Source organism: Pantherophis guttatus, chromosome 6 (genome assembly GCF_059756535.1).
Source record: "Pantherophis guttatus breed Tessera chromosome 6, ASM5975653v1, whole genome shotgun sequence".
NCBI lineage: Eukaryota > Metazoa > Chordata > Lepidosauria > Squamata > Colubridae > Pantherophis > Pantherophis guttatus.
Window position 1 is genome coordinate 87,715,206 of NC_142068.1, and position 12,446 is coordinate 87,727,651.

Below are 12,446 nucleotides of genomic sequence, written 5' to 3' on the forward strand. Positions count from 1 at the left end.
TATCATACAATTAGCTTTGAAATCAGTCCACAATCAGCTGTCCAAGTCAGCTACATTTTATGACGTTCATAAAGAACACGGAGGAATTCAGATCAAACAATAGAGTCCATAAAATGGCTTCTTGGTTTCAGTTCATTGGGAGCAAGAAGTCAGAAGATTAAAAAAAAACATAGAAAATAAGAGGAAAATGACAAAAAAAAAATATACAGCATTAAACAAACAACAAATCTAATCACTGGGAAAGTGCGATGTATCTAAAAATGGCTTTGGGAAGAAAGAATGAAAGAGGGGGAGGGGAGAGGGAGAAGGAGGGAGGAGAAAAAGAAAGGAAGAAAAGACAGAAAAAGGAAGAAAAGGGGTAGAGAGAAAGGAAGAAAGAAAAAAGAGAGGGAGAGAGAGAGGAAAAGAAAGAAAGAAAGAAAGAAAGAAAGAAAGAAAGAAAGAAAGAAAGAAAGAAAGAAAGGAGGGAGGGAGTGAGGGAAGGAAGGAAGGAGAGAAAAGGAAGGAAGGAAGGAAAAAAGAAGAAAGAAAGAGAAAGAAAGAAAGGAGAGAAAAATAATGTAAGAAAAGAGAGAAAAAGAAAGACAAGGAATAGAAAGAAAGAAAAGAAGGAAGGAAAAAGAGAGAAAGAGAGAGAGAAAGGAAGGAAGGAAGAAAGAAAGAAAGAGGAGATGGAAGGAAGGAAGGAAGGAGATTTTATTCATTCTTTGCAAAATTCATGCTTTCTACAATTTTGCAGAAATGAGAGGAGAAAGAGAGAGATCATCAGATTGTCATGATTACCTATAAAGCACAGCAATGAAAAAAATGAAGAAGCGAACTAGCGTTCCAACTACTGCACTATAAGAAGGCAGGTGGGCTCCACGGGAGGCAAGAGCCACTGATCTGGATGCAGGTACAAACGTGGGACTGTCCATAATTTTTTAAAGGAGAAAAAGCAACACTCTAAAGTTCTACATCAACAGGGCAACATAGTCCAACCTTTGCCAGAACGGGTCGTATTCGTTTTCTTGTTCGCTCTCTTCCCGGGATAATCCATTTTTTAAACCTGTGGAGTAGAAGAACTGCGCGGCAAAATTCATCGCCACCTCTTGGTTTTATCCCCAAAACGGCAAGATTTCCCAGCGACAGATAAAATACAACCACCACCACAACAGCAACAATTCCCCTGATCCTCAGACGGGCTGCGAAGGCCCGCAGGTTGTCTGGCTTACTGTCCAGCTGTCCTCTGATTTGACAGGGGGACACAGAAGCGACTTTGTAGCAAGATGGACGGCTGCTATATAAAGAGATTATTTCAACCTGTCACTGTCAATTTCAGTCAGGGCCTGAGAGTGATCCATAGTTCAGCCCAGGCTGACGGTTTGCAGCTTTAGATGTTCTCAGCTTCTCTGTTGGGGGTAAAACGACTCGGACACCGTCCATCTCCCTGCCCAAGCAGGAGACCCTAGGCCAGTGGTGGAATTCAAATTGTTTTACCACCGGTTCTGTGGGTGTGGCTTGGTTGGGCGTGGTTTGGTAGGTGTGGCAGGGGAAGGATACTGCAAAATCTCTATTCCCACCCCACTCCTGGGTGAAGGATACTGCAAAATCTCCATTCCTACCCCACTCCTGGGGGAAGGATAGAGCAAAATCTCTATTCCCACCCCACTCCTGGGCGAAGGATACTGCAAAATCTCCATTCCCACCCTACTCCTGGGTGAAGGATACTGCAAAATCTCCATTCCCTCCCCACTCCTGAGGGAAAGATATTGCAAAATCCCCATTTTCTCCCCACTCCTGGGGGAAGGATACTGCAAAATATCCATTCCCACTCCACTCCTGGGGGAAGGATACTGCAAAATCTCCATTCCCTCCCTACTCCTGGGGGAAAGATATTGCAAAATCCCCATTCCCTCCCCACTCCTGGTGGAAGGATACTGCAAAATCTCCATTCCCACCCCACTCCTGGGGGAAGGATATTGCAAAATCTCCATTCCCACCCCATGTTTTCCCAAACGCCATCACTCTACTAAACAAATAATTCCCTCAACACTGTCAAAGTATTTACTAAGTCTGCACTACTATTAATCTTCTCATCTTCTCATCGTTCCAATCACCCATCTCCTCTCACTTATGACTGTATGACTGTAACCTTGTTGCTGGTATCCTTACAATTTATATTGATATTGTTTCCTGATTGCTTATTTGTACCCTATGACTATCATTAAGTGTTGTATCTTATGATTCTTGATGAATGTATCTTTTCTTTTATGTACACTGAGAGCATATGCACCAAGACAAATTCCTTGTGTGTCCAATCACACTTGGCCAATAAAAATTCTATTCTACTCTATTCTATTCTCTGGGGCCAGCCAGAGGTCGTATTTGCCGGTTCTCTGAATGACTCAAAATTTCCGCTACCGGTTCTCCAAAACCGGTCAGAACCTGCTGGATTTCACCGCTGCCCTAGGCCATTTCAGACCAATGGCTCTCCAATCTCTTCTTAAAAACCTCCAGCGATGGAGGAGCACCCACAACTTCTGGAGGTCAGGAGTTCCACTGGTGAACTGTTCGAACTAAAATCATTCTAAAGTTGCCAGTCATCTGGAATTAGATCTTTTTAGAGATAGCCAAGAGTTGTTTGGCCAAATGGAAAATGGCAGTCTTGAATAGAGGAGATACAGGAAACCCTGAAGAAGACCAAGAAGAAGACAACCTCTATCGACATGCTTTTGTGGAGAGATGACCAACCAACACAAATTTGAGAGCCAAAGAGCGTGCCATCTTTTGGCTCTGGGCTAGAGTGTTTCCTTGTCCCCATCCTGCGAAGAATGGAGGATTTGACCGTATGCCAAGTGCAAATAGGGCTTGAGGGTGAGCAGTCATACGGCTGGAAAAAGTGTGCAGGGCAGGGTTGAAAAGAAAAAGAAAAAAAAAGAAAAAGAAAAGAACAAAGGAAGGAATTTTGAAAGGGAGGAAACGATGTTCACAGTCATGTTGCCTGAAAGCCTTTCTGTCTGAAAGCAGCTTCAATTTTGGAAAGGAATCAATGAACTCAGAGGTTTTGAAGACTTGAATTGCTATCAGGGTTTAGGATAAGTAGCCTGTAATTAGGACTGCCATATGAAGGGTGTAAATAACCAGATTACTACTAAATGACAGCAAAGGTGATTCTCTCTCTCTCTCTCTCTCTCTCTCTCTCTCTCTCTCTCTCTCTCTCTCTCCCCTCTCTCCCCCCTCTCTCCTTTTGCTCTTTCTCCCTCTGTCCCTCCATCCCTCTCTCTTTCTCTCTCCCTCACTCCTTTCTCTTGTTCTCTCTCTCCCTTCCTCTCTTTCTTTCTTTCTCTTTCTCTCCCTCTCTTTTTCTCTCTCCCTCACCCTCCTTCCCTCTCTCTTTCTCTCTCCCCCTCTCTTTTTCCTTCGCCCTCTCACTTTCTATCTCCCTCCTCCTCCCTCCCTCTTTCTCTGTCTCTGTCCCTCCCTCCTTCTCTGTTTCTCTTTCTCTCTCCCCCTCCCTCCCCCTCTCTATCTCTCCCTCTCTCTTCCCCTTTCTTTCTTTCTCTCTCCCTCCCTCCCTCCCTTCTTCTCTGTTTCCCTCCCTCCCTCCCTCCCCCTCCCTCTCTCTTCCAGTCATCGAAAAACTGGAGTTGTAATGAGCTCTAAATGCAATTATCTGGGATTTCTAAGACTAAGCTAGACTGCTTGTTTATTTATTTATTTATTTATTTTCTATGCCGCCCTCCTCCCGAAGGACTCAGGGCGGTGTACAGCCAATTAAAACATAATATATACATCAATTTAAAAACCAATTAAAAGCAATAGATAATTTTGGCTCAGAATTAAACCTAATTAAAACACCCAATTTAAAATCATTCACAGAGATAGCCCAGCCTGGCAGAACACTAGGGTTTTAAGAGCGCAGCGAAATACACAGAGATCAGAAATCTTACATATTTCCGGGGGCAGTTCGTTCCAAAGGGCAGGAGCACCCACAGAGAAGGCTCTCCCCCTGGGTGTCGCCAGCTGACAGAACTTGGCCGATGGCACCCTGAGGAGCCCCTCTCTGTGGGAGCGAACTGGCTGGTGGGAGGCTACTGGCGGCAGAAGTCGGTCTCGGAGGTACCCTGGCCCTAAGCCATGGAGTGCTTTAAAGGTGGTAACCAACACCTTGAATCGCACCCGGAAGACCACTGGGAGCCAGTGCACCTCGAGCAGGAGAGGTGTTACATGGGCATAACGGGTCGCGCCCATAACTACCCGCGCGGCCGCATTCTGGACCAGTTGGAGCCTCCGAGTGCTCTTCAAGGGGAGCCCCATGTAGAGAGCATTACAGTAGTCCAGCCAGGAGGTGAAAAGGGCATGAGTGACCGTGCACAAGGCGTCCCGATCCAGAAAGGGTCGCAACTGGCAGATTAGGAAAACCTGATAAAAAGCCCCCCTCGCCAGGGCCGTCATATGCTCCTCTAAAGACAGCCGTGCATCCAGGAGGACGCCCAGATTGCGAGCCCTCTCTGTGGGGGGGAGAGATTCACCCCCCCAATAGTCAGCCTGTTCAAGGCACTTGCAAGTAGCATAGAATTTTCATTTATTCCATAATAATAGTAACTACAAATAATAACAACACACTCTAGTTGAGCTCCACTTCTGCATTCAGGGAGTCTTCATGCAATTGGAAATTATTTGTCTTTGTTGTCTTTTGTGTTTTTCTTTTCAACTGCTCAGTGTAACTGATGGTCTCCCATTCAAGTGCTAACCGGGGCCAATCCTGCTTAGCTCTTTTGAGACCAAGTCAGGCCAACTAAATACTGCGCTCTGCTGGACATTCCACAAAGCAATAATCCTTTTTTTTCTCAACTTTGGTGACTTTAAGATCTGTGGACTTCAACTCCCAGAATTCCCCAGTCAGCAAGGAATCTGTGTAATTTCTGAATTCTTCTTTGAAGAGGTATACAAGTCTAACCAAGGTCCATCAAGGACAGATAGTCCTCGACTTATGACAGTTCATTTAGTGACCGTTCAAAGTTACATCACTGAAAAAAGTGACTTATGACCATTTTTCACACTTACGACCATTGCAGCATCCCCATGTCTACGTGATCAAAATTCAAATGCTTGGCAACTGGCTCATATTTATGACGGCCACAGTGTCCTGGGGTCAGGTCACGTGATCCCTTTTTTGTGACCTTCTGACAAGCAATGTCAACCGAGAAGCCAAATTCACTTAACAACCCAGTTACTAATTTAAGAACTGCAGTGATTCACTTAACAAATGTGGCATGAAAAGTCGTAAAAGGGGGCACAACTCACTTAACAAATGTCTCACTTAGGAACATAAATTTTGGGTTCAATTGGGGTCGTAAGTCGAGGATTACCTGTGCAGCACGGATGCTATTCAGCAGGCTTTGAAGGTTCTGGAGAACCGGTAGCAGAAATCTTGAGTAGTTCGGAGAACCGGCAAATACCACCTCTGGCTGGCCCCAGAGTGGGGAGGGAATGGGGATTTTGCAGTATCCTTCCCTGCCATGCCCACCAAGCCACGCCCACAGAACCTGTAATAAAAAAAATTGAATTCCACACTGCTGTACAGTAAATGAAATGGTGTCCAATCCTTCTTCCCCTTCTTTGTAAAAAAAGATGTTGAGACTCTGGAAAGAGTGCAGAAAAGAGCATCAAAGATGATTAGAAGACTGGAGGCTAAAACATATGAAGAATCAAGGTGGAGGTACAGATATTCACCACTATTGCACATTTGAAAATTCATTTACAGGAGTTGGGTATGTCTAGTCTGATGAAAAGAAGGACTAGGGGCTGACATCACGGGTGAAATCCAGCAGGTTCTGACAGGTTCTGGAGAACCGGTAGCAGAAATTTTGAGCAGTTCAGAGATTCAGCAAATACCACCTCTGGCTGGCCCCAGAGTAGGGTGGGAATGGAGATTTTGCAATATCCTTCCCCCAGGAGTTGGGTGGGAATGGAGATTTTGCAGTATCCTTTTGCAGTATCCTTCCCCTGCCATGCCCACCAAGCCACGCCCACCAAACCAAACCAAACCAAACCACACCACACCCACCAAACCCCGCCCACAGAACCGGTAGTAAAAAAAATTGGATTTCACCAATTGACATAATAGCAGTGTTCCGATATCTCAGGGGCTACCAAAAAGAAGAGGGAGTCAAGCTATTTTCCAAAGCACTTGAGGGCAAGAAGTGATGGATGGAAACTAATCAAGGAGAGAAGCAATCTAGAACTAAAGAGAAATTTCCTAATGTTGAGAACAATTAACCAGTGGAACAGCTCCCCTTCAGAAGTAGTGGGTGCTCCATCACTGGGGTCTTTTAAGAAGAGATTGATCAAGAGGGACAACTGTGGGATCCTTGGTGCTCTCTGAGCTTGGTAGTTTTCTCGCAGATCCTTCATTACTCAACTAGGTAACATCATCAATGCTAGGAGGAGTGGGTCCTTGGTATTCTCTGCTTTGGAGAACAAGTCAACCCCCTCTTCTCTGTGACAGCCCCTTAAGACAGTTGTCATATCCTTTAATCTTTTTTTCAGTAGACTGGACATACTTATGTTTCCTCAACCATACATGATTGAGAACGTTCGGTTGGAGAACATTTTGGTTCAACAATGAGAAAAGGCTTTCTCAACAATGAACTATAGTCATAGCAATCCAAAGGAATAAAGATTTGGGGGATAGATTTCTGAGAATCTATGGCACATAAAAAAAGAACACAGCATTATATTCCAGCTGGAAAAACAACCAGAATTTTGGAATAATGATATTTCTAATGGGTAGTTAGATCTCCAATCGCTCAAAATTCACACGAAGTATTAATACCACTTTATAAAGCCCTAGTAAGGCAACACCTGGAATACTGCATCCAGTTTTGGTCACCACATTACAAAAAGATGTTGAGACTTTGGAACAAGGGTCGAGAAGAGCAACTAAGATGATTAAAGGCCTAAAGACCAAAACATATGAAGAACGGTTGCAGAAATTGGGTCTGGCCAGTCTAGAGAAAAGAAGGACTAGGGGTGACATGATAGCAATCTTCCAGTATTTAAGGGACTACACAAAGAAGAGGGGGTCAACTTATTTTCCATAGCACTGGAAGGCAGGACAAGAAACAATGGATGGAAACTAATCAAGGAGAGAAGCAACATGGAATTAAAGAGAAATTTCCTAACAGTGAGATCAATTAACCAGTGGAACAGCTTGCCTTCAAAGTTGTAGCTGCTTCATCACTAGAAGTTTTTAAGAAAAGACTGGACAACCAGCTATCTGAAATAGTATAGGGTCTCCTGCTTGGGGGGGGGGGCGGTGGACTAGAAGACCTCCGAGATCTCTTCCAGCTTTATTCTGATTGATTGATTGATTGCTCCAAGTCAAGGAAGGAAGGAATGAAGCAAACCTCCCCAAAAATGGAGACCAAAGGAAGAGACCAAAAGTTGATCAGCGTGGGAAGCAATTTAGTAGATACTGTTAGGCCAATCTCAGTTCAAGGTGACTTCAGATCTCACTTTTTCTAGAGATAAGGCAACTCCAAGACTTTTCCAGGACACGCTGTCTCCTACACTGAGTGATTTTGGATAAGATCTTGGACAAAGTTTAACTATGGTGATAGCGATTACCTTGTGAAGAGTAGCCACCCTCGGTTTAAAATTAACTGTGCCTGGGGTCAGAACTGTTGAGCTTCTTAAGATGGGATAAACTGGAAAAGGAGCTATAATTATCCTAGCTCTTCGTTCCTTCCATGAGGCTCCTAAGAAATCCTCTTATTTTCTACCAGACGCAGCTTTTGCAAAGTCTTGAAAAGGGAGCATTCGCCCAGAATTACTAGCAGTAGTCTTTAAGTATCCATCTTAGATTTGGAGCAAACTGGGACAAAAGAGCCTTATTATTCAACGGAACAGTGTTCAATACAATTCATGATCTTCTTCCTTGGCGTACCATTGGGTTTCTTTCCCCTTACTCTGACCTTCTAATCTTTTTCAATCCTCTCCAATCCTCTTCAATATTAAAGAATTAATACTGAATGTTCCTGTTGCCCTTTTTCCCTTCTCCTGATTGCAAGAACTGGGTATGTCTAACTGGGTTTGAAAAGAAAGATTAGAGTGACATGATAGCAGTTTTCCAGTACATGTGGGGCAGGGGTGGGTTCTACTTACCTTTACTACCGGTTTGCAACGGGATCATGTGCGCTTCGCTCACGCACGAGCCTTGCTTCTGCGCATGTGCAGAACCGGTCCGAACCGGGAGCAACCCACCATTGATGTGGGGCAGTCATAGAGAAGAGGGGGGTCAACCTATTCTTCAAAGCACCAGAAGGCAGGACAAGAAGCAATGGTTGGAAACTAATCAAGGACAGAAGCAACCTAAAACTAAGGAGAAATTTCTTGACAGAGAGAACAATTAACCAGTGGAACGACTTGCCTCCAGAAGTTGTGGATGTGCTCCATCATTGGAGGTTTCCAAGAAGAGATTGGGCAGCCATTTGTCCCAAATGGTCTCCCTGCTTGGGCAGGGAGTTAGGCTAGAAGACCTCCAAGGTCCCTTCCAACTTTGTCTTTCTGACATTGATTGCCATCTGAATGTCCTGTTGAAGTTTTGAGCCAGGAACTTGGATTTCTAATGTTGGTTTCCTTCTTCACTCCATTTCAGTCTGACCCAACTTCTTCTGGGTACTGCAAAAGTGGAAGGTTGTGTTGATTCACACACTTCCCAGATGGGTAGGAAATGCTGGTGGCAATTTTATGTTGAGCTAAGTTCCTAATATGGTGAAAATATGAGGGACTCGTTGTGTTTTGGAATCAACCCTGAAGCAGAAGGGAAACCAGCATGCATTAAAATAATATCCGTTTCTCTTAACTCAACTCTTAACTCCATCCAAAAAGATGTTAGCAACATTTTCAGCCAATTCCAAAACAGTTAATTTTCTGTGTTTTGCTTTCATTTCTACAGATAGTCTCAACTTACGACCACAATGGGGACTGGAACCTTCATTGTTAAGCAATGCAGTCATTAAGTGAGTCACCCCTGATTTTACAAGCTTTTGTGCCCTAATCAGGAACGTTCATTTATTTATTGTGAAATGAATCTGATTTCTCCCATTGACTATGGTTGTTGGACGGCTCCTGGGAAGACTGCAAATAGTGATCACATGGCCTCAGAATGTTTCAACTGTCACGAATGTATCCCAGTTGCCGAGCAACCAAATTTTGATCAATGATCATGGAGACACTGCAACCAGTTGTAAGTGTGAGAACTGGATGTAGCACACTTTTTTTCAATGTTCTCATAATGTTGCAACTATGAATAGTTCATTAAACAAAGCACAAGTTGTGTCTTTAACCCAGTTGTACATGGAACCCACGTTCCAATGGCTTAAGTTAAGGATTAACTAACTTTGTTAATCAGGATTACACAAAGAGCTAAAATAAAGGAGAAAATAGCTTCGTTATTTTCTTGCAAGATGTCTCATTACCAAACTAGGTAACATCATCAGTGCTAAAGGCTAAAAAAGAATTCTCTTTCTCGGTAGCAAGAGCTTTCTTAGGATAATATCAGCTCTTAAATGGACTTGCCATTTGTATTTGTTTGTAATATATTGTATTTATTTATTTGTCTCAGCAGGTGGCAGCACAAAGCTGATTTTCTTTGGATTTGGGAACTAAGCAGGGTTGGGAGAGGTTAGCATTATCAGGAACCAAAAGGAAATCCCAGATTTAGGAAGTGAAAACAAACAAACAAAAAATTCTAAACATCATTGCCAGGAAAAAGAATAGATCTGTGGACATTTCAATGAAGTCTCCCTGAGTAAAGCTCGTCTTGAGGAAGACTCTTTTTATTCCTCTCCGTCAAATGGGAGTATTGGAATGCAACTTTGTAAAGGGGCTCCAGACTCCTTTACGACTGTGTCTTTCAATCAACAAGAGAACTGTCCAAAAATTCTGTCCAAAAATTGAACAGAGGAGATGGGACTAACCTTCTGGTGAGGATTAAGAAAAGAAATTCAGATTAGAAACCACTCAGAGCATCACTATGGGAGGTAATTTGCAAGCCACATTCCAAATACCCTTCTTTTCCCCCTTTTGATCTAGAGTGCAGATACACTCCGCATGCCTTACCTCCTTCCCTCCCTCTCTCCCTCCCTTCCTCCTTCCCTCCATCTTCTCTTCTCTTCTCTTCTCTTCTCTTCTCTTCTCTTCTCTTCTCTTCTCTTCTCTTCTCTTCTCTTCTCTTCTCTTCCCTTCCCTTCCCTTCCCTTCCCTTCCCTTCCCTTCCTTCCTTCTTCTCCATTTCCTTCCTTCCTTCCTCTCAATTTCTTTCCTTTTCCCCCTTCCCCCCACTGCTTTTCCCTCCCTCCCTCCTATCCAGCGGCCTCCAGATAAGCAAGGAATAATGCCAGACAAACAATCAAGCAGAAAACAATTCTGCTTCTATTTTATTCTTCCCATCTATTCTATTCTATAATACATTCAACTCCTCTCCACTCCATTCCATTCTAAATACATTCCATTCCATTCCATTCCACTCCATTCCATTCTATTCTAAATACATTCCATTCCATTCCATTCCATTGAATTCCATTCCATTCCATTGAATTCCATCCCATCCCATCCCATCCCATCCCATCCCATCCCATCCCATCCCATCCCATCCCATTCCATTCCATTCCATTCCATTCCATTCCATTCCATTCCATTCCATTCCATTCCATTCTATTCTATTCTATTCTATTCTATTCTATTCTATTCTATTCTATTCTATTCTATTCTATTCTATTCTCCTTCTGCCTTTATTGTTTTAGTTCCCAGTCATTTGATTTCCCTGCAATGTGATGTGTGACAAAGTTTGGCAGATCTTACACACTTCAAGGTTTCTCCTTGGACAATGATGGAAAAAGATAACTTTACGGTAAGGACAACATCAACTTGTCTTACTCAAGCACTTACCACCATAACAGAGTTGGAAGGGACCTTGGAGGTCTTCTAGTCCAGCCCCCTGGTCAAGCAGGAAACCCTACAACATTTCTAACAAATGGCTGCCCAGTCTCTTCTTTTAAAAAATCTCCAGTGATGGAGCACCTAAAACCTCTGGAGGCAAGCAGTTCCAGTGATTAATTGTTCTCACTGTTGGGAAATTTCCCTGATAGTTGCTGTTACCAAGGAAAGTTGTCATGACAACCTGCATCCTTGTAGAGGAAAGGGAAGAACTTGGGCAGCAGGAAGCAGGCTCAGTTCCAGCCAATGGGAAACCAGCCAGTCTCAGTCTGTAGGAATCCAAACTTAGCATCTCTTCTTTTTTCTGTAGATTTGATGGCAGGAAACCAACTCTGTGATTATCCAGCGCAAGGAAAGACAACATACAAGGGCAGAAATTTCAAGCCAAGTTGAGAATGGGGAGATACAGTTCTTGAATTATGACCCCAACTGAGCCCAAAATCTCCGTTGCTAAGCAAGACAGTGGCCCAATGAGTTTTCTCTATTTTATGACCTTTCTTGCACCAGTTGTTCCATGAACCGCTGAAGCAGTTAAGTTAGGTTGTTAAGTGAATCTGCCTTCCCCGTTGACTAGGCTTGTCAGATCATGTGACCCCGGGGACACTGCAACTGTCACAAGTACATGCCTGTTGCCAAGCCTCTGAATTTTAATCGTGTGACCTTGGGGATGCTGAAACAGTCACAAGTGCGAGCAACAGTCATAAGTCACTTTTATCAGTGCAGTTGTAACTTCGGATGGTCACTAAGTGAGGATGGCTGTAAGATGAGGACTCCCTGTATCTAGTTTTTTGACTACTAAAAGAGTAGTAGCGCTTAGACTGACATACCGCTTCATTGTGCTGTATAGCGGTTTATGGATTGATTTAGCCATTCTGTTACCCGGCTAAAAATGGAGGCACGGAATGGAATAAATAAATGGAGTAAATAAATCCATGCTGTAGAAACAGAAGGTTGCCCTTCAAGTTGAGCTGAATTCCCGTTAATGGTTTAACAGATTAACAGAGCTGGAAGGGACCTTGTAGGTCATCTAGTCCAACCCCCCACCCAAGCAGGAGACCCTATGCCATTTCTGACGAATGGCAGTCCAATCTCTTTTTGAAAGTCTCCAGTGATGAAGCTCCCACAACTTCCGAAGGCAACTTCTGTTCCATGGGTTGATTGTTCTCACTGTCAGAAAATTCCTCCTTATTTCCAGGTTGAATCCCTCCTTGGTCAGTTTCCATCCATTATTCCTTGTCTGGCCTACAGGTGCTTTAGAAAATAGCTTGACCCCCTCCTCTCTGTGGCAGCCCCTCAAATATTGGAAGATTGCTCTCATATCTCTCCTGGTCCTTCTCTTCACTAGACCAGCCATGCCCAGTTCCTGTAATCGTTCTTCATATGTTTAGCCTCCAGTCCCCTAATCATCTTGGTTGCTTTTCTCTGCACTCTTTCTAGAGTCTCTGCTTCTTTCTCTGCAT

The 12,446-nt window shown here is 43.6% G+C and overlaps 1 protein-coding gene across 4 annotated transcripts in view; it reads right to left on the bottom strand.

Moving 5' to 3' along the window:
- The window catches only part of LOC117669190 (uncharacterized), a 36,823-nt gene extending 35,569 nt beyond the window's left edge, over positions 1-1,254 (bottom strand). Inside the window, exon 1 of one of the 4 annotated variants that reach the window (XM_034423437.2) lies at positions 982-1,254. In XM_034423437.2, the coding sequence (XP_034279328.1) occupies positions 982-1,082 (101 nt within the window). In that variant the 5' untranslated portion in view covers positions 1,083-1,254. Of the gene's footprint in view, positions 1-783 lie in introns of all 4 variants that reach the window. The other 3 variants (XM_060693701.2, XM_034423438.2, XM_087871871.1) reach the window with 3 other exon arrangements.
- Positions 1,255-12,446: the final 11,192 nt, after the last annotated feature.